This window comes from Balaenoptera ricei, chromosome 1 (assembly GCF_028023285.1).
Source record: "Balaenoptera ricei isolate mBalRic1 chromosome 1, mBalRic1.hap2, whole genome shotgun sequence".
In the NCBI taxonomy this organism is placed as follows: domain Eukaryota; kingdom Metazoa; phylum Chordata; class Mammalia; order Artiodactyla; family Balaenopteridae; genus Balaenoptera; species Balaenoptera ricei.
In genome coordinates, this window is record NC_082639.1 from 25,508,517 (window position 1) to 25,531,755 (window position 23,239).

A 23,239-nucleotide genomic window follows, 5' to 3' on the forward strand; every position below is an offset into this window, starting at 1 on the left:
ACTTTGAGAGAGTTCCTTGACTAAGAAAACTCAAATGCTACCTGAGACAGTCAGATGCTTGAAAAGGTATTGATATATTTGTATTGTGGATTTCTTGATCTGGGCTCAGCAAGTAAGGGAGAGCATGATGAAAAAAGCCCCTCTGCCTGATAGTCCCTGAATGAGAGTCCAGCATTCCTTTGGTTGCTGATTCCAGATGTGCTTCTGCAAATGTTCCTCCTTCCAGTCTAACCTCCTGCTTGGCTTCTCCAGTGAAGTCATAAGCAAATATTTGTGATAGTTTCTTGTCACCATGGTGACTAAAGAAGTACAGCCTGGTTCTCCTTCCAGCTTCACTGTCAGCTCTGCTTGAAGGAAGAGAGCCCTCTGGGAGAGCCCAGGCTCAGAGTTATGAAAAACCATGTGTCAGGTAATGGGGGAGAGCAGTCCACAGTGCTGCCTTTAGAAATTTGTCCTGTGCCTATTAGTTTCCAGGCATAGGGGTAATCAGGGACCCCAGAGAGAGGCCACTGCAACCCCCTAGAACTTTTAACAGTAAATGGACTTGAACTTTGCCAAGTGGATGTGGAAACTTGCACCTTGTAAGACTCTGCTGCTACTATTGGTTTGCCTAGCTACTTTCCAGAATGAACAGAGGCACCTTCTCTCAAGTTTCATTTCCTTATTTCAGCTGTCTCCTCAACTTCCATTCTATATCTCTTTTTCACTCAGATTCTCTTAATAGACTACTTTTCCCCCTCACATTTATGTACTTTCTTATTCCATTTGTGTCCTCAAGGTGATCTCCTGCTTAAAGAACCAGCCCTAATCTTGCCTTTGGGAGCTTTCTTTTTAAACTCTTCATCATGATCACCCCAACCACTCCAGAAAAGAGGCAATATTAGAGTTAATTATCCCTTTCTGTGTGCCTATAAAACTTATTTTTCATCCCTTTTGCAATACTTTTATTAACTGTTTCAGATGAGAAATGCCTATAAAGGGAGAAAGAAACAAGTTGGTAATGCTTCCTCTACTCATACTTCAACATTATCACCTTCACTTTTATCAGTTTTTTAAAATAATGAGATTGTTTTTAAAATGTAAATATTGAGTAAGGTATGATAAAGTCACTGAGGCCACAGGAGGAAACAAGAATGAGGTTTGTAAGGAAGAAGTTTATTATACTCACAGGTCTGGCTGGGGCGGGGTGGTCAGGGGGTGGGAAGTGGGTCACCACTGGCCACACAGGGTCACAGAGGAAGACACCAGGGTGGTCAGGAGGCAGAAGGGGCAGGAGCAAGCAGAAGGTTTTGGCCAGAGCCTGGAGTTTCAGAGGGAAAGTGAAGGCAGGGCAGAGTAAACAGTTTAGGATTCGTTAATTTGAATAATTCTGGAGGGCTTTGGGCTATGAGAGTAGTCTCTAGTTGCCTACTACTTTTTGGGCCCTGGGATGGTTGAAGCACAGGAATATTGCCTCCTGGGTGTACAGGCAAGATAAAGTAGATATGGCTCTGGATTGGTTCCTTTGCAAAGGCATGCTCTTAGGCACGATTGTTATCTGTGGGAATTAGCTAGCCATGGGAGTGGCAGTCTCTCCTGGGTTTGTAAGGCCCCCAAGTGCCAGAACATCAGGAACGCAGAAATAAGAAAATATATTTAATATAATTGGCCCTGAGATGAATGGATGCAAATAAACAAATACAGAATGTTAAAAAAATTTTTTAAAGTTAAAACTGGGATTGTATGTTAGATTTAAATGGAGGAGATACGCTGCAATTAAAAAAATTTTTGTGGTAAAATATAATTCACCATTTTGACCATTATTATTATTATATTTTATATATATATATAAATTTATTTATTTATTTATTTTTGGCTGCATTGGGTCTTCGTTGCTGTGCATGGCCTTTCTCTAGTTGTGGTGAGCAGGGGCTACTCTTCCTTGCGGTGTGCAGGCTTCTCATTGCGGTGGCTTCTCTTGTTGTGGAGCACAGGCTCTAGGGCGCACGGGCTTCAGTAGTTGTGGCACGCAGGCTCAGTAGTTGTGGCTCGCGAGCTCTAGAGCACAGGCTCAGTAGTTGTGGCTCACGGGCCCAGTTGCTCCATGGCATGTGAGATCTTCCCGGAACAGAGCTTGAGTCCGTGTTCCCTGCATTGGCAGGTGGATTCTTAACCACTGCGCCACCAGGGAAGTCTCACCCCTATGTTTTATTCTAAGAGTTTTACGGTCTTAGCTTGTATATTTAGGTTGTTGATCTATTTTGAGTTTTATGTATGGTGTAAGCTAGGGATCCAACTTCATTCTTTTGGATCTGAACATTTAGTTGTCCCAGCACCTTTTGTTGAAGAGACTGTTCTTACTACATTGAATGGACTTGACATCTTGTCAAAGATCAGTTGGCTGGCTGTGGATGTGTGAGTTTATTTCTGGACTCTGTTCTGTTCTGTCAGTTCTTTTTTTTTTTTTTTTTTCTTTTCTATCAGTTCTATTCCATTGATCTATATGTTTATCCTTATGCCAGTACCACACTGTTTTGATTACTGTAGCTTTGTAGTGAGTTGTGAAATCAGGAAGTGTGAGTTCTCCAACTTTATTATTTAAGAATCTGTAGTTTCCACATACTTGTGAATTTTCTAGTTTCCTTCTGTTGTTATTTATTTCTAGCTTCATTCCATGTGGTGAAGGAAGATAATTTGTCTGATTTCAATCTTTTAGAATCTGTTGAGACTCTTTATGGCTTAATGTGGTCTGTCTTGGAGAACGTTCCATGCACACTTGAGAAGATGTTTTCTACTGTTGTTGGGTGGGAGTGTTCTATATATCTTTTGGGTCTACCTGATTTATAATGTTAAAGTCCTCTATTTCCTTATTAATCTTCTGTCTAGGTTCTATTCATTATTGAAAGTGGTGTACTGAAGTCTCCAAATGTTACTGTAGAACTATTTTTCCCTTCACTTCTGTCAGTGTTTGCTTTATATATTTTGGGGCTCTAGTTGGTGCATTTATAATTGTTATATCTTCTTGATGAATTGACACTTTTATCAGTATGTAATGTCCTCCTTTGACTCTTGTAACAGTTTTTGACTTAAAATTTTTTATCTGGTATTAGTATAGCCATCCCAGCTCTCTTTTGGTTACCATTTGCATAAATACCTGTTTTCATCCATTTACTTTCAACTTGTTTGCATGTTGGGATATACAGTAAGTCTTTGCAGGCAGCATATAGTTGGATCATGTTTTTTTAATCCTCTGCCAATCTCTGCCTTTTGACTGGAGAGTTTAATCCATTTAAGTATAATGTAATTACTCGGGAATTCCCTGGTGGTCCAGTGGTTAGGACTCTGTACTTCCACTGCTGGGGGCCCAGGTTTGATCCCTGGACGAGGAACTAAGACTCCTGAACTGTGTGGCGCAGCCAAAAAAAAAAAAGTATAATGTAATTACTGGTAAGGAAGGACTTCTGCCATTTTGTTCTTTTTTTCTATATGTCTTATGCTTTTTTAGTCCCTTTCTTCCTCTATTACTGCCTTTTGTATTTAGTTGGTTTCTTGTAGTGAATTGTTTTCATTCCCTTCTCATTTCCTTTGTTTTTAATTTTTCCTAATTCCTAAACATTTTCCTAAACATTTCCTAATGTTTTTAATTTTTATTTTGTGTGTGTATATGTATATGTATAGAGAGATTGTGGTTACCATGGAGATAACATTTAACATCCCAAATTTATAACAATGTAGTTTGGATTGATACCAACTTAACTTCAGTAGCATACAAAAACTTTGTTCCTGTACAGCTCCAATCCCCTCTTTATGTTGTTGCTGTCACAGATTGTATCTTTATATATTGTATGCCCAATAGCATTTGTTTATAATTATTTTATATATTTTTCTTTTAAATCATGTAGGAAATAAAAAGCGGCATTACAAACCAAAAATCCTATAATACTGGCTTTCGTATTTCCCCATGTAGTTAACCTTTACTGGCTTCAAGTTACTGTGTAGTGTCCTTTCATTTCCTTTCATTTTCAACTTGAAGGACTCCCTTTTAGCATTTCTTATAGAGCAAGTCTAGTGGTTAACAAACTCCCTCAGCTTTTATCTGAGAATGTCTTAGTTCCTCCCTTGTTTTTGAAGGACAGTTTTGTCAGATACAGGATTCTTTGACAGTTTTTTCTTTTAGCACTTTAAAAATCTCAGTGCCTTCTGGACTTCATGGTTTCTGATGAGAAGTTGGCTTGTATGTGATGAGTCACTTCTTCCTTACTGCTTTCAAGATTTTCTTTTTGTCTTTGGCTCTCAACAGTTTGATTATGTATCTAGATGTGGGTCTGAATTTTTCTCCTTATGATTAATTGGGTATCTTTATGTGTACATTCATGTCTTACATTAAATTTGGGAAATTTTCTGCCATTATTTCTTCAGAATTCTTTTTCCCTTTCCCTCCCATTTCTTTGACTCCCTAAATGTATATATTGTGATTTGCTTGTTGGAGTTCCATGGATCCCTAGGTTCTGTTCACTTTTCTTCATTCTTTTTCCCTTTCTGCTCAGACTGCATAATTTCAATTCTCTTGTCTTCAAGCCTGCTAGTTCTGTCTGATGCCTGCTCAGATCTGCTGTTGAACCCCTCTAGTGAATTCTTCATTTCAGTTATTATACTTTTCAACTCTAGAACTTCTCTTTGGTTCCTTTTCTATTTGTTGATATTCTCATTTTGTTCAGCATTGTTTTCCTGATTTCCTTTAGTTGTTTGTCCAAATTTTCCCCTTAGCTCTTGGAGTGTATTTAAGACAGTTGTTTGAAAGTCTTTGTCTTAGTTTGTCCAGTGTCTGGGCTTCCTCAGGAAAAGTTTCTGTCCATTTATTTTGTGCCTTTGAATGGACCATACTTCCTTCTTTCCTTGTATGCCTTGTAATTTTTTAAAAATTAAAAACTGGACATTTGAATATTATAATGTTGTAACTCTGGAAATCAGTTTGTTTTCTATTTGTCGTATGTTCTTGGTTCTTTTTTCCCTCTTTACCTGCTTTCTTTTGGATTATTTTTTATAATTCTCATTTTATCTTCTTAGGTTTAAGGAAATTTTTTAAATGGGAAAGTTATTGTATCTGTACCTACTTCTTACCATTTCTAGTATTCTTCCTTTTGTGAAGATCTGAGTTACCTTCTGGTATCATTTCCTTTCTGCTTGAACAACTTTAGCATTTCTTTAGTGCAGGTCTGCTAGAGACAGAGTCTCAGCTTTTGTCTGAAAAAGTCTATTTCACTTTCATTTTTGAAAGTGTTTTCACTGGGCATAGAATTCTAGTTTGGCAGTTTTTTTCAGTACAGTTAATGATGTTATTTCATTATCTTTTTTAATTTTATTTTATTTTTTATTGAAGTATAGTTAATTTACAATGTTGTGTTAGTTTCAAGTGTACAGCAACGTGATTCAGTTATACATATATATATATGTATATTTTTTCTCAGATTCTTTTCCATTATAGGTTACTACAAAATACTGAGTGTAGTTCACTGCGCTATACAGTGAACTACAGGTCTTTGTTGTGTACCTACTTTATATATAGTAGTATGTATATGTTAATCCCAAACTCCTCATTTATCTCTCCCCTACCTCCCTCTAATATTATCTAGAATTTTTGTATCCTTGTTCATAAGTGATATAGGAAAAGTATAGGACCTTCTCATATTATCCTTCTTTGGTATTGTTATCAAAAGAATGTCCCTTCCGGTACTTCCCTGGTGGCACAGTGGTTAAGAATATGCCTGCCAGCGCAGGGGATACAGGTTCGATCCCTGATCCAGGAAGATCCCACATGCCGCGGAGCAACTAAGCCTGTGTGCCACAACTACTGAGCCTGTGCTCTAGAGCCCACAAGCCACAGCTGCTGAGCCCATGTGCCACAACTGCTGAAGCCTGCGCACCTAGAGCCCGTGCTCTGCAACAAGAGAAGCCACCTTAATGAGAGGCCTGCACACTGTAGTGAAGAGTAGCCCTGCTAACTGCAATTAAAAAGAAAGCCCGGGGGGCTTCCCTGGCGGCGCAGTGGTTGAGAATCTGCCTGCCAATGCAGGGGACACAGGTTCAATCCCTGGTCCGGGAAGATCCCACATGCCATGGAGTAACTAAGCCCGTGTGCCACAACTACTGAGCCTGTGCTCTAGAACCCGTGAGCCACAACTACTGAGCCCGCCTGCCACAACTACTGAAGCCTGCGCGCCTAGAGCCCATGCTCCACAATCACAATGAGAGAAGCCACCACAGTGAGAAGCCCGTGCACTGCAACAAAGAGTAGCCCCCACTCGCCACAACTAGAGAAAGCCCATGCGCAGCAACGGAGACCCAATACAGCCAAAAATAAATAAAATAAATAAATTTATGGAAAAAAAGAAAGCCCAGGACTTCCCTGGTGGCGCAGTGGTTAAGAATCCGCCTGCCAATGCAGGGGACATGGGTTCAAGCCCTGGTCTGGGAAGATCCCATATACCACGGAGCAACTAAGCCCATGTGCCACAACTACTGAGCCTGCGCTCTAGAGCCTGTGAGCCACAACTACTGAGCCCACGTGCTACAACCACTGAAGCCCGCGCACCTAGAGCCCATGCTCCGCAACAAGAGAAGCCAGTGCAATGAGAAGCCTGCACACCGCAACAAAGAGTAGCCCCCATTCACCACAACTAGGGAAAGCCCATGTGCAGCAACGAAGACCCAACACTGCCAAAAATTAATTGATTAATTAATTAATTAATTAAAAAAAAAATAATCTGCCTGCCAATGCAGGGGACACAGGTTTCAGCCCTGGTCCCTGGTCCGGGAAGATCCCATATGCCACGGAGCACCTAAGCCCATGCGCCACAACTACTGAGCCTGCGCTCTAGAGCCTGTGAGCCACAACTACTGAGCCCACGTGCTACAACCACTGAAGCCCGCGCACCTAGAGCCCATGCTCCGCAACAAGAGAAGCCACTGCAATGAGAAGCCCGCGCACTGCAATGAAGAGTAGCCCCCTTTCGCCGCAACTAGAGAACGCCCGCACACAGCAACGAAGACCCAGTGCGGCCAAAAATAAATAAATAAATGTATTCATTTATTTTTTTTATTTTTATTTTTAAAAAACAACTATGAATGCAACTATGAACAGGTAGCAGCTGGAGGGAGTTCTTTGTGATGAAGGAAAAGTTTTGTATCTTGATAGTTGTGGTGGGTTCACAAATCCACAGGCGTGGTAAAATTGCATGGAATTACACACGTATGCACAAACACTCAAATGAGTACACGCAGAAGAACACATACACAAATGAGAACATGTGAAATCTGAATGAGGTCTGTAGATTGTACCAATGTCGATCTCTTTGTTTTGATATTGCACTGTAATTATGTAGAATATTATCATTGTGGTACATGAGATCACTACTATTTTTAAAACTCCAGGTGAGTCTATCATTATTACCATTATTTTATTATCACAATAATCAAACAAAATCAAATCATGAATTAGAAAGTAATCAAAGAGGGCTTCCCTGGTGGCGCAGTGGTTGAGAATCTGCCTGCCAATGCAGGGGACACGGGTTTGAGCCCTGGTCTGGGAAGATCCCACATGCCGCGGAGCAACTGGGCCCGTGAGCCACAACTACTGAGCCTGCGCGTCTGAAGCCTGTGCTTCACAACAAGAGAGGCCGCGACAGTGAGAGGCCCGCGCACCGCGATGAAGAGTGGCCCCCGCTCGCCGCAACTAGAGAAAGCCCTCGCACAGAAACGAAGACCCAACACAGCCAAAAATAAGTAAATAAATAAATAAGTAAATAAATTTATAAAAAAAAAAAAAGAAAGTAATCAAAGAATAAGATGCATTTAAACATTGAGTTCACTAAAGGGACTAGTGAAATATCAACGCCTATCCAGAAATTGTTTCAATAAGAGGAATAAGAGTTATAAAAGTTATGTTCAGATTTCTCTCATGTTTCAAAGTTTTGTTTAAAATTAAAACTTAAAATTGAACTTAAAAACAGAAATTGCAGTGTTGATCCCTCTGGGGACTTCTAGTAGCACTGACAAGGGTTTTAGCTAAATATTCCAAATAAGATCTTCTCTGGAAGTTCTTCTCTTCAGGTCAGGGAGTTGATGTCTAGGGGCCAATCCATTCCCATGGATGCTTTGTGGAGTCATATATTTTCTGTTAAAACACTGAGAATCAGGGAATTTTACCAACATTGTTACTTAAATAACCCCTTTTCCATTAAATATTCACTTTGTCTTTCTCTGGCAAAAACAAAACAAAACAAACCAAAAAAAAACCTCATTTGTAAAACCATTTAAACCTGGCATTTTCTTTGTGGGAATATTCTTTAGTGCTGATTCAGTATATTTAATGGTTGTAAGGCTAGTCACATTCTGTTTGAGTCACTTTTGGCAAGTTATATTATTCTAGGAATTTGTCTTTTCAAACATGTTAGCTAGCATAAAGTTGTTCATATTTGCTTTTCAATCTCTTTAGTTACCTAACATTATTTGTGTCCTCTTTTGTTCTTGAGAAATCTCACCAGAGACTTGACTATTTTTCATCTTTTGAAAGTTCCAAGTTTTGCCTTGTTGATTCTCTCTGCTGTATGATTTCTCTCTCCTGTCTTTTTTTTTCCTAACCTGTGTACCTAAGTCATTAATGTTCAGACTTTGTGTTAACTTCCTAAAGCTTATACACAAATAATTAAATTTCAGGTATATGAAACACTGGCATGTAAAGGGCAAGCTTTAAAACTTTCAGAAGACATGAGAGGGTATCTTTCTGACCTTGGGAGCGTGAAAGGATTTATTAAACAAGACACACAGAAAAAGCTAAGTATTAAAGAAAAATTTAACTACATTATAATTAAGAACTTGTTAAAGAACTCCATAAAGTGAAAATTGCAAAAAATGAAAAGATACAAATTCCTAAAAGATATTTGTAATATAAATAACTAACAAATGGTTAATAACTAGAATATCTAAAGAACTATAAATCAATAAGAAAAGGACAAGTAATTCAATAGAAAAATATTCGAAGTACAGTAAACAGACATTTTTCACAGAAAGGGAAACATGGCTAATAAACATAAAATCTAACCCTATTAGTAATGCAAATCATTACCCCAGTGAAGTACCTCATACTCAGTAGATTGGCAGAAGTGATAATTCTGAGTAATAGGATATACATCAGTGGGAACCTGGTACGTATTGCTGAGCTAATGTGAATTGGCATCCCATTGGAAGGCAACGTGGTATCTGGTGAAGTTTAACATTTACTTGCCTAAACCCAGCAATTCATTCCTTAGAGCAGGGGTTCTCAAAGTGTGATCTGCAGACTATTTCAGAGGGTCTGGGAAGTGAAGACTAAGATGTTATTTGCCAACTCAAAATAGATTAAAGACTTAATTGTAAGACCTGAAACTGTTAAAACTCCTAGAAGAAAACACAGGAAAAAAGACCTTAGTCTTGGCAATGATTTTTTTGGATATGACACCAAAAGCACAAGCAACAAAAGCAAAAATAAATAAGTGGGATCACATAAACGAGAAAGCTTGAACTAGAAAACTTAAAAGCTTCTGCACAGCAAAAGAAATGGTCGACAAAATGAAAAGGCAGCCTATGGGAGAAAATATTTGCTAACCATATATCTGATAAGGGATTAATATCCAAAATATGTAAGGAACTCACACAATTCAACAGCAAAAAAAAAACCAAATAATGCATTTAAAAATAGGCAAAGAACCTGAATAGACACTTTTACAAAGCAAACATATAAATGGCCAACAGGTTCATGAAAAAGATGCTCAACATCACTAATCATCAGGGAAATGCAAATAAATTATGATGTGTTTATTACAGTAAAATAATATGACATAGGAAAAATTAAAGAAATACAGCTCCATGCAAAAACATGGGTGAATCTTTTTTTTTTTTTTTTTAATTATTAGCACCTTTAATTATTATTTATTTATTTATTTTTGGCTGTGTTGGGTCTTCGTTTCTGTGCGAGGGCTTCCTCTAGTTACAGCAAGCGGGGGCCACTCTTCATCGCGGTGCGCGGGCCTCTCACTATCGTGGCCTCTCTTGTTGCGGAGCACAGGCTCCAGACGCGCAGGCTCAGTATTTGTGGCTCACGGGCCTAATTGCTCCGCAGCATGTGGGATCCTCCCAGACCAGGGCTCGAACCCGTGTCCCCTGCATTAGCAGGCAGATTCTCAACCACTGCGCCACCAGGGAAGCCCAAACATGGGTGAATCTTAAAAACCCAGTGGAGGGGCGACAATTCTCAGTACACTAAACATAGTATGATACAATATTTAGGAGTAAACATATATGTGATTAATAAAAACAAAAGCAAAGATAATGACAATTCATCATAGCAGTTTTCTTTTGGCTGGAATTGGAGTGGGGATGGAGGGGCCTGGGATAGGGAAAGACCCTACTACTAGATTCAGGCATATTAATAATCTAGTTCTTAGGTTTAGTGGTGAGTTGACAGATGCTCATTGTATTATTTTGCTTGGTAACTTTACATTATGTTTCATCTTTTTGTATGTAGCAAATATTACAGAATAAAATTTTAAATTTCTTTAATTTAAAATATAGATGGGTGGCCACATGAGTTATTAAAAAAAAATACATGGTATTCCACTGAATTGGGTACACTATAACGTATATCACCTGGGTAGGTTAAATATATTTGAGTTTATTGGGCAAGTCATATAACTTTTCTGTCTTGTCATAGAAGTGATCATAGCTTGTGAGCATTTACCATATGCCTGTTGTTCTAAATAGTACTTTGCATGTATTAAGCTATATAGTCCTTCTAACAACTCCGTGCTCATGTATTAAGCTATATAATCCTTCTAACAGCTCTATGAAATAGGAATTATTATATCCCTGTTTTAAAGATGAGCTCCTGAGGCATAGAGGTTAAAGCAACTTGTTGAAAGTTGCACAGCTAACAAGTAGAAGAGCCGGTATATGAACCCACACAATCTGCCTCCAGGGCCTACACCTTTTAACTCCTCTGCTTATATCAATTGCTATAAAAGCACTTACTTAATAAGTTTGTTATGATTAAAGGAGACTGTGTTGTTTGTGTGGGGGTGGTACTAGAGATGTCAGGTGCAGTTACTGAGATTATTAGGCCTCCTTGGGAACCTGTGAGTCCCCCTGAGAAGGGGAGGGTGGGTAGGGAAAGAAGCCATTGAGAAGGAAATGCTGTCCTCCTAAGAGCCTTTGCCAGTATGTTTGTATCTTCCCTTCTTCCAGAGACCATGGCGAGCCCAGGGAAAGACAATTATCGAATGAAGAGCTATAAGAACAATGCCCTAAACCCTGAGGAAATGAGGCGAAGAAGAGAGGAGGAGGGCATTCAGCTCCGGAAGCAGAAACGGGAGCAACAAGTGGGTTAGCCCAAGTATTCTCAAACGTGCTCTTCAGGGAGGCAGGCCAGCCACCACGGGTGACCTCCACCTTGCACTCTCACTTTCCTCTTGGGAAAGTAGCTTATCTCTGTGGGCCGCTCATCCAGCTTCCTTTGTTGTAAAGAAATTTTGGAAGCTTTGAGAAAGAACTGTCCCTTATTCCTTTTCCATAATTTAGAACAACTTGGACATCATTTATGTCTTCAATATAACATTCTAGTGCTAACCCCTTGTTTTTACCCAGTAGTCACTGTTAGGACTGGCCGTCAAGGCCCCGTCCCAAGCCTGGCCCTTTACGAATTTTGTCAGCCATCTGGGCTGCCTTACTTCTATTTCTTGAGTCCATTCTTTGTAAGTCTCCCTAGAACTGAGACTGTATTAATGCCTCATCGTCTACACTCTGCCATGCACCATGCACCACACGCCACCACCAAATTGGTTCCTTGCCCAGGTCTAGATGCTAACCTGCTTTTGCCCACCCTTTTGCTTTACCATTATTTCTTTCCTTCACAGCCTTTTATATGCATCACCTTTTATACAAAGGGCACAGGAATTTTAAAAGATTTTTTTTGCTTATAAAAATGTTCTCCAAAAATGTAAACAATCTATAACATAGAAAATAAAGCCCTTGAATATCTTTCCATATCAGTATATTAAGCTTGGCATTTCCTCATACAGTAGCATTTCCTTGACAGTTATGCCATAATTTAATATTGGGTCATACTTTGTTTTCTTTGTTTCGGTAAGAAGTCTTACCACCATCTCTTCTCTTTACTTTCAGCTTTTTAAACGGAGAAATGTGGAGCTGATTAATGAAGAAGCCGCCATGTTCGATAGTCTCCTCATGGACTCCTATGTGAGCTCTACCACTGGGGTAAGACCCTTGCAAGCTTCCCAGGCAAGCTTGGGAAGTACCTGCTTCTGCAGAACAGAAATTGGTCAGTTCACATCATCTAGTTAGCTTTACCAACAACCATGCTAAGCTCTTTATTCCATGGGCCCTTTTGTAGCTGGTCAGCTTAAGGAGTCAATAAGGATTCATCTCTGATGGAAACACCAGAGGAAACATTTAAGGGAAGCTGTCAGTTGCCTCAGAGGTTAAGAATCACTTCCAAATGTTCCAACTTGAAGCAGCTGTGGATTAAACACCTTCTGAGCCTGCTGTTACGCCTTCCTCTTGCCCTGAAGTCTTTAGAAAGCAGGATTCCAAACAGGATTATGGGCTCATATCTGGCTCTAGTATTGGTTTGCAAAGTCGTGAACCTGTTTTATGTTCTAGGAGAGCGTGATCACAAGAGAGATGGTAGAGATGCTCTTTTCTGACGATTCTGACCTGCAGTTAGCAACCACACAGAAATTCCGGAAACTGCTCTCCAAAGGTACAAAGCCTAGTCTTCCCCAGGGGGCCCTGCATGACTTTAGCATCTTGTTTCTTCTCACTGACCTCATCAACTACTCCCTTTCACTCATTCTGCTGTAGCCCTACTGGCTTTGGTGTCCTTGGACAAGCCAGGCACATTCGTACCTTTGCACTGTCTATTTCCTCTGCCTGCTATCCTTTACTTGCAGATAACTGTGTGACAGCTGCTGCATTTCTATGATCAGATCCTACCTTCTCAGTAAAGCCTACCCTGACACGCTATCAGAAATTGCAGCTCCCCCCACCCCTGCAGCATTTTTAGTCTCCTTACCCCACCCTAAGTATTCTTTTTTTTTCCTATTACACTTACTGCCTTCTAACATAACAGGATATTTCTCATCACGAGGATATAAGCTCTACGAGGGCAGAGACTTTTGGTTTTGTTTACTACTGTATCCTCAGTACCCAGAAACATGTCTGGCACATAGTTTGTGCCTAGTAAAAATTTGATGTATGATGGGAAAAATATTCCCTGACTTTTCTTCCTCCCAAGAAAAGAATGCTGGTCTTGGAAGGGAAGTGTTTAGACAAGGGTTGATCCTCCCTTGGTCTTCTCTCCCTTAATTCTTTACTTGCTTAGGTAAGTAAGGTTAGTTACTTGCTTAGGTTTAGGAAGCCAACGGTGAGCATAGTTAAATTAGGATTGGCTTCACTCTTTGGCATCTCAGCTATTTTATACAGTTCAAAAATGACCAGCTATTGTTTTTTTTAATATATATTTATTTGTTTATTTATTTTTGGCTGTGTTGGGTCTTCGTTGCTGCATGTGGGCTTTCTCTAGTTGCAGTGAGCAGAGGCTGCTCTTCGTTGCGGTGCGCGGGCTTCTCATTGCGGTGGCATCTCTCGTGGAGCACAGGCTCTAGGTGCGCAGGCTTCAGTAGTTGCGGTGCGCAGGCTTCAGTAGTTGCAGCACGCGGGCTCAGTAGTTGTGGCGCACGGGCTTAGTTGCTCCACGGCATGTGGGATCTTCCCGGACCAGGGATGGAACCCGTGTCCCCTTCATTGGCAGGCGGATTCTCAACCACTGCGCCACCAGGGAAGCCCCATGACCAGCTATTGTTACCTCACCAAAAGGGAGTTTGGGAATGTTTAGAAGGATTGTCAGGAGTATCTAGGAAGGATGGTGGACTTACCCCCATTAAAGCATTAGCCAAAGCCTCTCCTGACTTTTCCTCTACCTCTTCCAGAACCTAGTCCTCCAATAGATGAAGTTATCAATACTCCAGGAGTGGTGGATCGGTTTGTGGAGTTTCTGAAGAGGAATGAGAATTGTACATTACAGGTGAGGCCTGGGGTGGAGAGTTACCAGATGAAAGCCCTTTTGCCAAGAAATTGTAGTGGCATGTTTCTACAGACACATCTCTTAGGATATAGACAAGATATTGAGGGAATGTTTAAGAGATGCTGTTACCTCAGAGGTCTTGACCTCAATCAAATAAGAGGCCCACAAACTCTTCCCTAAAACAATCTCAAAGGAAAGATACCAGAATATGACAGACTGATTATTCAGAGGTTATATTATAAATTATAAATATAAATATATTGGGTTAGCCAAAAAGTTCGTTCGGGTTTTTCTGTAAGATGTTACAGAAAATCCCGAACGAACTTTTTGGCCAACCCTAGAGGTTCTAGTCCACTTCTAACCCTGAGATGAACCATTTTGCTTCTCTGGGTCTCTCTTCTCACAAATGGGTAATGAGTAATCCATTAGAACTTATTAGAAACTTGGCTGAAAGGGACTTTTAGAGACCCATCTCACTCTTATCCTGGTTTCAGAGATGAATAAAGTGAAGCTTGGGAAATAAAAATGTGACTTGCCAAAGGACTCATGGGTGCTGTGGTAGTGCAGGACTAGACCTGGGACCATGGAAGCCCAATTCTGTCTTCCCATTATGTTATATCACTGCCAGCACCTCTTCCTATCATTTAAAGGTGGAGAGGGAAAGGCTTGTGTGGTTTTTGTTTTTGTTTTTAAGTCAGGGGCAGGAGGCTTATTGCTCTGAGCCAGCTAGTAGGCACGGCTGCTCAACTGGAATGACCTCTCACTCATGGCTTTAATCTCACTTTCAGTTTGAAGCTGCCTGGGCTCTAACGAACATTGCCTCTGGAACCTCTCAGCAGACCAAAATTGTCATTGAAGCAGGGGCTGTCCCCATTTTTATAGAGCTGCTTAACTCGGACTTTGAGGATGTACAGGAACAGGTAATGCCCAAATTTGACTTAATTCTTGATGGTACCAGTGGTACTTATCCCCAGTTAAGAGGTTAAGAGCAAAGAGCTCCTGAAAACATTGGGATTTTCTTAGTGATAGAAGTGTCTTTTGTTATTCCTAAAGAGCCCCTTTGGGACACACTTGAGTCTGTGCTAATGCGGTGACCTAGATAGTTAGCTTCAGGAAGGGAGGTCTAGTCATCAGAAAGACCAAATTTAGGATTAGAGGATAGGAACCCTCAGCCCCACCCCACCCCCACTCTTCCCACCCCTCCACCCCACCCTCCCCAGGGAGGTTAGAGGGGCTAGGGATTGGGTTATAAAAAGGCTTGAACAGTGAGATTCAGAGAGCTTCTGGGTTGGTTAACACTCAGTGTGCTGGGAAGGTGATGTGCCTGGAGAGGGCTTGGAAGTTCTGTGCAACCCCACTCCTCAACCCACACCTTGCCCTGTGCATCTCTTCCATTTAGCTCTTCCTGAGTTGTATGTATTACAGTAAACTGGTAAACGTAAGTAAAGTGTTCTGAGTTCTGTGAATCATTCTAGTGAATTATTGAACCTGAGGAGGAGATTGTGGAACTCCTGAATTTATAGCCAGTTGGTAAGAAGTATGGGTAGTGCCTGGGAATTGCAGCTAGTATCTAAATTGAGGGCAGTCTTGTGGGACTGAGCCCCTAGCCTGTGGGATCTGCCCTAACTCCGAGTTAGTGTCAGAATTTAACTGAATTGACACAGTTGGTATCAGAGAATTGGTTGTTGGTGTAGAAAAAACTCCACACATTGGGCATCGGAGGTGGTGCTGGAAAAAAGACACCACAATACCCATTTCTCAGCACCTACAGCTCATAAAAACCCAACTTCCATTTCTTCCACTGGTTGGATAGAAGTGGAGAGTGGTACTAGGGTTTTTTCCTATATTACTACATATAGGGTTGGTCCTATGAGGCTACAAGAATGCAGTTTTCCCATCATTTTCTCCTTTTCTGGGGGGGATAAGGAGGTCTTGGTTTGGCTTCTCTGGCTGCAGTACAATGTCAGCCTGCCTTCCCCAATGAACCAGGAACTCTCAGAGGAAAAGTCCTCATAGAGCAAGTGCTCAATAAGGATGTTAACAAGGAGGGTACCTGAGCTTATTTAGTGTGTTTCAGGTCTTGATGGGGTGTTTGTCCTGGTTACTGGTGGGTGTCACTCTGTAGTTGTGAGTATAAAGTACTCACAGAAGCCGCTAGGCTCTGTGGGTGACAGTTCCATCATCCCTTTTTTAGGCAGTCTGGGCACTGGGAAACATAGCTGGAGACAGCTCCGTTTGCCGAGATTACGTCTTGAACTGTTCCATTCTTAATCCTTTGCTAACGTGAGTAATTATTATCATCTGCACCTGGGGTATCTTTCCGGCAGCCATGTGGCAGATCTTTGGGGAGCAGTTTACCTTAAGACGATGAGTGAATACAAAAATGATAAAAGTGCATTCTCATTGCCAGAGTAAAAGATAGTATCTTTTGAGAGTAAGAAGATTGTGTCACTGGTCTGTGTCTTGTGCTTCCTCACTTTGTAGCACTGTAGAATCTCATGTTGGTCATACCTGTCATTGTTGAGCCAGAGGAGAGAGGAAGGACTAGCCCATCTGGAAGAATCTAACCTTCTCTACGGAATGCATTGATTTGCTATGGGTTTATGCCTAGTACATTGGAGAGCTCTGTTGTAAGCCACAGATCTAAGACCCCATGCAGAGTCATCTGGATGCTCCCATCCCTTCCTCTGTACCCTTATAGTAGAGCTACATCTAAACCAAAACAGAGGGAGGAGCTTTTCTTGAGAGGCCACAATCTCATAGGCTACTATTATAACTCCTTCTTGGGCCTGTCACAGAAAATCATTCCATACTGCATGGCTAAAGCCCGCACACTAAACCTTCAGCTTTTATTTCCAAACACAACAATACTCTTGTTTAGAACTTGTGGCCACAGTTAGGGGCACAGTATGTCCTATCTTAAACATTTAGCATGCTTACTCACGGTCCAGCCCTCTGTTTGTCCTTATTAGCTATGGTCTTAATAAGCCACAGCTGGTCCTAATCCTCTGTGAAGATGTAGGTCGGCCTCCTGGGCCAAACAGGCTCACTTAACTTAAATCTATGGGTAGGACGAAACAGGCTGCTAGAGTCTTAGGGGTCTGATTGGATTTGCTCCTGGGGGTCGTAGGCAACAGCTCTATGCAAAGAGCATCATTGCTCAGGATCTGGCTTTGCTGTCCCCTTCAGGCTGCTTACCAAGTCCACACGACTGACAATGACACGGAATGCAGTCTGGGCCCTGTCAAACCTGTGCCGAGGCAAGAACCCACCCCCAGAGTTTGCAAAGGTAAGACAGCTTCTCTTTTTTTTTTTTTTTTTTAATACTTATTTATTTATTTATCTGGTTGCACTGGGTCTTAGTTGCGGCAGGTGGGCTCCTTAGTTGTGGCATGCATGTGGGATCTAGTGCCCTGACCAGGGATTGAACCTGGGCCCCCTGCATTGGGAGCATGGAGTCTTATTCACTGCGCCACCAGGGAAGTCCCAAGAGAGCTTCTTACCAATTCCTGAGTGAAAGCAGTTTCCTTCATATGGAGGAATTTTGATATGGGAGTTTTCAAGTCTTTGGGGAACCCTCAGAGTCTCATCCTTGGGAAACTGAAAAAGGCAGTCGTCAATGAAGTAGGTGATCTCATATGCCTGGATGGTAAAGTGAAAATGTGGGCCTGATGGTTTAATGTAGTAGAAATCTCCAGGTTTTAGACTTACTTAGTAGAGGAGGGCTCAGCGATGTCAGGGTTAGTGGTAGAGATGATGTAACCGTGTCCGCCTGAGTCCCTCTCTCTCTGCTTCCAACAGGTCTCCCCCTGTTTGCCTGTGCTGTCTCGCCTACTCTTCAGCAGCGACTCAGACTTGCTGGCAGATGCTTGCTGGGCCCTTTCTTATCTGTCTGATGGCCCCAACGAGAAGATCCAGGCAGTCATAGACTCTGGAGTCTGCCGGAGATTGGTCGAGCTTCTAATGTGAGTGATCTCAGTTAGAAAGGGTACAGATTCCCTAAGCTTCTCCAAGCTCAGAACTGCAGTCAGCAGTCTGCTGCCCTATCCAAAGGTCTGGAGCCATGAGTGCTGCTGGCCTTGGTGGTCAGCCGAGTTGAATGCCATGTGCTGGCCCTCTACTGATCAGATCACCCTCCTCTGTAGGCACAACGATAACAAAGTGGCTTCTCCTGCTCTGAGAGCTGTGGGTAACATCGTCACCGGGGATGACATCCAGACCCAGGTAAGGAGGAGGAGGAGGGCTGTCTATGGACAAAATCCTTCTCTGCCACAGACTTTGGTCCTGGTAGAAGGCAACATGATCTAGGAGAGAAAGCATAGGCTTGAGTGAAAAATTCCAGCTCTGCCACTTTCTATATTATTTGGGGGCAACTTGGTTGCCTTCATTTTTTTCTATAAATTGGAAGCAAGTCATCATCCATTGGGTGCTATTGAAGAAAAACTAAATGGAATAACCTGACTCACTACCTGGGACATTGTAAAGTAATTGTTAACAGATTTTGAGTTATGGTACCTTTGAAATACTAAAAGCTATGGAACCTCACCCCTACTTCCTAGACCTTTAGGATCCCATGTCTCGTGTTAGTCTCCTGTTAGTAACACTCCCACTGAGAGCACAGTATACAGTGTTTCTCTGTTCAAAGGCTAGAGATCTGAGTATTCTTTGCGTCTTGAGTAGTTTGCATAATTCTGTGGGATTCTTCACAAATTTCTTACAGGTGAGCAGTCTCACTCAAGCCCACACTCATTTTCTAGGTCATTCTTTGTGTGTGTGTGTGCACGCGTGTGCCTGTGTACAGATATTCATAACTTTTTCTGTTTTTACAATTTTTAAGTATAGTTCACTGGCATTAAGTACATTCATATTGTTATTCAACCATCACCGCCATCCATCTCCACCACTTTTGCATCATTCCAAACTGAAACTCTGTACCCTTTAAATAATAACTTCCCATTTCCCCCTCCCCTCATCCTTTGGTAACCACCATACTATTTTCTGTCTCTTAGGAGTTTGACTACTCTAGGTACCTCGTATAAGCCGAACCATATATATTTGTCCTTTTGTTTCAGCTTATTTCACTTAGCATAATGTTTTCAAGGTTCATCCATATTTTAGCATGTCACACCTTCATTCCTTTCTGTGGCTGGATAATATTCCAAGTGTGCATGTGCCACATTTGGTTTATTTATTCATCTATTGGTAGACACTTGGGTTGCTTCCACCTTTTGGCTAGGATGAATAATGCTGCATTGAGTATTGGCATACAAGTATCTGTTTGAGTCCCTGCTTTCAGTTCTTCTGGGTATATATCCAGAGGTGGAATTATTGGATCATATGGTAATTTTATGTTTAAGATTTTGAGGAACCACCATACTGTTTTGCACACAAAACAGTGCAATGGCTGCGCCATTTTACATTCCCACCAGAAGTGTACCGGGTTCCCATTTCTCCGCATCTTTACCAACACTTGCATTGCCTGGATTTTTTAAGGATAACTATTCTAATAAGCGTGAAGTTGTATCTCACTGAGGTTTTGATTTGCATTTCCCTAATGATTAGTGATGTTTGGCATCTTTTCATGTGCCTATTGGCCACCTGCATTTAAAAAAATTTTTTTTGTATATTCTGGATATTAATCCTTATCAGATATACAATATGTATATACTTTCTCCCATTCTGTGATTTGTGTAATTCACTATGTTGGTGGTGTCTTTTGGTACCCAAAAGTTTTAAATTTTGATTAAGTCCAGTTTATCTAATTTTTCTTTTGTTGCCTGTGCTTTTGGTGTTCTAGGTCATTCTTAACTGTTCAGCCCTCCCTTGCCTCCTCCACTTGCTGAGCAGCTCCAAGGAGTCAATCCGAAAGGAAGCTTGTTGGACCATTTCAAATATCACTGCTGGCAACAGGGCTCAGATACAGGTAGAACAAGCAGGAGGGAAGTTGGGGGGGGGCAGCAGGTAGAAAGGCCTGGGAACATGAGACATTGTGGGATATTGCCCTCTAGAAGAAAAAATTTATTTCCCTTTTGAAATTGGGGTCAATGGATGCTATCAGTCAAAGATTCTGTGTAACAGAAGCCAGGTTCCTCTGTAGCGTCTTACCTATGTGAAAAGAACTTTCAGGAAGGGGAAGATGTCTTAATCTTTTAGCTGATTTGGGGTCTGGATTTGCTTATTCTTCTTGAAGTGACTTTCTTTCCTCCCCCCACCCCACCCTCCACCCCCCAATTCTTCTCAGGCTGTCATAGATGCAAATATCTTCCCTGTGTTGATTGAAATCCTTCAGAAAGCAGAGTTCCGTACAAGGAAAGAGGCAGCCTGGGCCATCACCAATGCCACATCAGGAGGAACCCCTGAACAAATCAGGTATCTCAGTCCTTTCCCATTGTCTTGAGTGCTATGTGTACTCTACCTCTTGGCTCACAGTTTACATGTGACCTCTAAACTGCCTTTTCTGGGATAGGTCTGCCCCTGTCCAGTAGGGTTTAACTGGTAAGCTGCTAGAGTGTAGCATGGGAATCTGAAGTAGATTCCTATAAACCGTGTACCTCTTTTCCCTCCTGGAGAATGGAAACTTATGACACAGACATCTCTCTCCTCTGCCTCTTTCTACCCTCAAGAGAATTTAAATCTATGTAATTCTCAATTATCCATACAAATGAAAGAGAACCATGCTATGGCTCTTTCAGAGCAGCTTCTTTGGGAAATCATTTTTGGCAGTGATACTTGGGAGAAGCAAATAGGAAAGCTATTTTGTGTGAGGATGCTCTTTGATTCTGGGTTCCATTATCAACTTGAGTAGGAGTGGTGGGAACTGGAGAAGTGCCTTGCCTTCAGCTTGTAGCTTAGGAAGGGGAATATATTCAGTATAAATAAAACCTTAGGAGAAAAGGATAGCCACTGAGTGAAGCTTTTGAGGATACAGGGTTGTAAATGGCATTTTGGACAGGAAAAAGCATAAGTAAGTAAAGGTACAAAAATCAGAAACCTGGAGACCTTTACTGTTTGACTGGAATGTGATATTCTCGGAAGGGAATAATGAGAGGGGAAACTAGAAAAGGTTAGGAGCCAGATTGTATTGTTATGACTGTAGAGCTGGGACTACAGAAATTTTAGGCAGGGAAATGATGTGCTCAGAGTAGGTAATACTGCAGCAAGGAGACATTAGAGACAAAGAGGAGGAATCCATGGCAGCCTTCTACATGGAAATGAACTAAACCAGTAGCATTGGGAGGGTGATGAGATTGAGATAAAGGATGGGTGGTTATGAAAGCTCAGTCAGAGTGAATTGCTGAGAGCATTGATGTGTGTGAGGGAGACCCAGAGACCCCATAGCACCTGCCTGGCACCTCCCTTGCCTTGTCTTAATTTAGAACTTACCTGGTCTCTGCCCCTCAGGTACCTGGTCTCCCTGGGCTGCATCAAACCCCTGTGCGACTTGCTGACTGTGATGGATTCAAAGATTGTGCAAGTCGCCCTCAATGGACTGGAGAACATCCTTCGGCTCGGAGAGCAAGAGGGCAAGCGCAGTGGCTCAGGGGTCAATCCCTACTGTGGCCTCATCGAGGAAGCCTATGGTAGGTGCCCTCTCCCCAACCTCATGTCTGCTGTAAGTAGAGAGAAACTCTGAAATAGTATACATATGTGAGGGTGTGTGTTTTGAGGGGGTCATCATTGAATGCAAGGTTTTATCCCACCAGTTCCATTTCCTCTGAGGAGCAGTAGATGAGTTCTGTTTCTGATAGGCTCTACCTAGTAAGTAGGTTATGGTACAGATGCAAAAATAAAGCTCCAGAATTGATAATAGAATCAGGAGCTGGAAGGCATGTTTTCAGCTGAGTTTCTAGCAGCAAGTTCTTTTCTTTCTTTTGTTTTGTTTTTCCATTACAGTTTATTACAAGATGTTAAATATAGTTCCCTGTGCCATACAGGAGGTCCTTGTTGTTTATCTGTTTTGTTAATAGTAGTTTGTATCTGCTAATCCTAAACTCCTAATTTATCCCTCCCCACCCTTTTGCCTTTGGTAACCATAAGTTTGTTTTCTATGTCTGTGAGTCTTTTTTTGTTTTGTAAATAAGTTCATTTGTATCATTTTTTAGATTCCATGTAAGTGATATCATATGATACTTGTCTTTCTCTGTCTGACTTACTTCGCTTAGTATGATAATGTCTAGGTCCATCCATGTTGCTGCAAATGGCATTATTTTATTCTTACTTATGGCTGAGTAATATTCCATTATATATATGCACCACATCTTTATCCATTCATCTGTTGATGGATACTCCAGTTGCTTCCGTGTCTTGGCTATTGTAAATAGTGCTGCTATGAACACTGGGGTGTATGTATCTTTTCGAATTACAGTTTTCTCCAGATATATGCCCAGGAGTAGGCTCGCTGGATCATATGGTATCTCTATTTTTAGTTTTTTAAGAAATCTCCATAGTGGCTGCACCAGTTTACATTCCCACCAACAGTATAGGAGGGTTCCCTTTCTCCACACCCTCTCTAGCATTTATTATTTGTAGACTTTTTTATTTTTTTGGCTGCACCGCATGGCTTGCAGGATCTTAGTTCCCTGACCAGGGATCGAACCCAGGGCCCCGGTAGTGAGAACGCTGAGTCCTAACCACTGGACCACCAGGGAATTCCCTTATAGACTTTTTGATGATGGCCATTCTGACTGGTATAAGGTGTTACCTCATTGTAGTTTTGATTTGCATTTCTCTAATAATTAGTGATGTTGAGCATCTTTTCACATGCCTATTGGCCATCTGTATGTCTTCTTTAGAGAAATGTCTATTTAGTTTTCTGCCCTTTTTTTAAGATTCTGTACACCTACAACACACACATTTTTAAAAAATATTTATTTATTTTTTATTATTTATTTTTGGCTGCGCCGGGTCTTAGTTGCGGCATGCAGACTCTTAGTTGTGGCATATATGCAGGAACTAGTTCCCCGACCAGGGGTCGAACCCTGGCCCCCTGCATTGGGAGCACAGAGTCTCACCCACTGGACCACCAGAGAAGTCACTTCTGCCCATTTTTTTATTGGGTTGTTTGTTTTTTTGTTATTGACCTATACAAGCTGTTTGTATATTTTGGAAATTAAGCCCTCATCGGTC

The 23,239-nt window shown here is 41.5% G+C and overlaps 1 protein-coding gene across 3 annotated transcripts in view; it reads left to right on the plus strand.

Moving 5' to 3' along the window:
- The window catches only part of KPNA6 (karyopherin subunit alpha 6), a 53,889-nt gene that overhangs the window by 25,030 nt on the left and 5,620 nt on the right, over positions 1 to 23,239 (plus strand). For all 3 annotated transcript variants that reach the window (XM_059917838.1, XM_059917847.1, XM_059917855.1), the window contains 12 exons: positions 11,257 to 11,390; positions 12,193 to 12,285; positions 12,691 to 12,790; positions 14,019 to 14,113; positions 14,902 to 15,033; positions 16,308 to 16,396; positions 17,303 to 17,402; positions 17,915 to 18,078; positions 18,259 to 18,337; positions 19,911 to 20,036; positions 20,355 to 20,482; positions 21,515 to 21,693. In XM_059917838.1, coding sequence (XP_059773821.1) covers positions 11,257 to 11,390; positions 12,193 to 12,285; positions 12,691 to 12,790; positions 14,019 to 14,113; positions 14,902 to 15,033; positions 16,308 to 16,396; positions 17,303 to 17,402; positions 17,915 to 18,078; positions 18,259 to 18,337; positions 19,911 to 20,036; positions 20,355 to 20,482; positions 21,515 to 21,693 — 1,419 coding nt within the window. The remainder of the gene's footprint in view (positions 1 to 11,256; positions 11,391 to 12,192; positions 12,286 to 12,690; positions 12,791 to 14,018; positions 14,114 to 14,901; positions 15,034 to 16,307; positions 16,397 to 17,302; positions 17,403 to 17,914; positions 18,079 to 18,258; positions 18,338 to 19,910; positions 20,037 to 20,354; positions 20,483 to 21,514; positions 21,694 to 23,239) is intronic.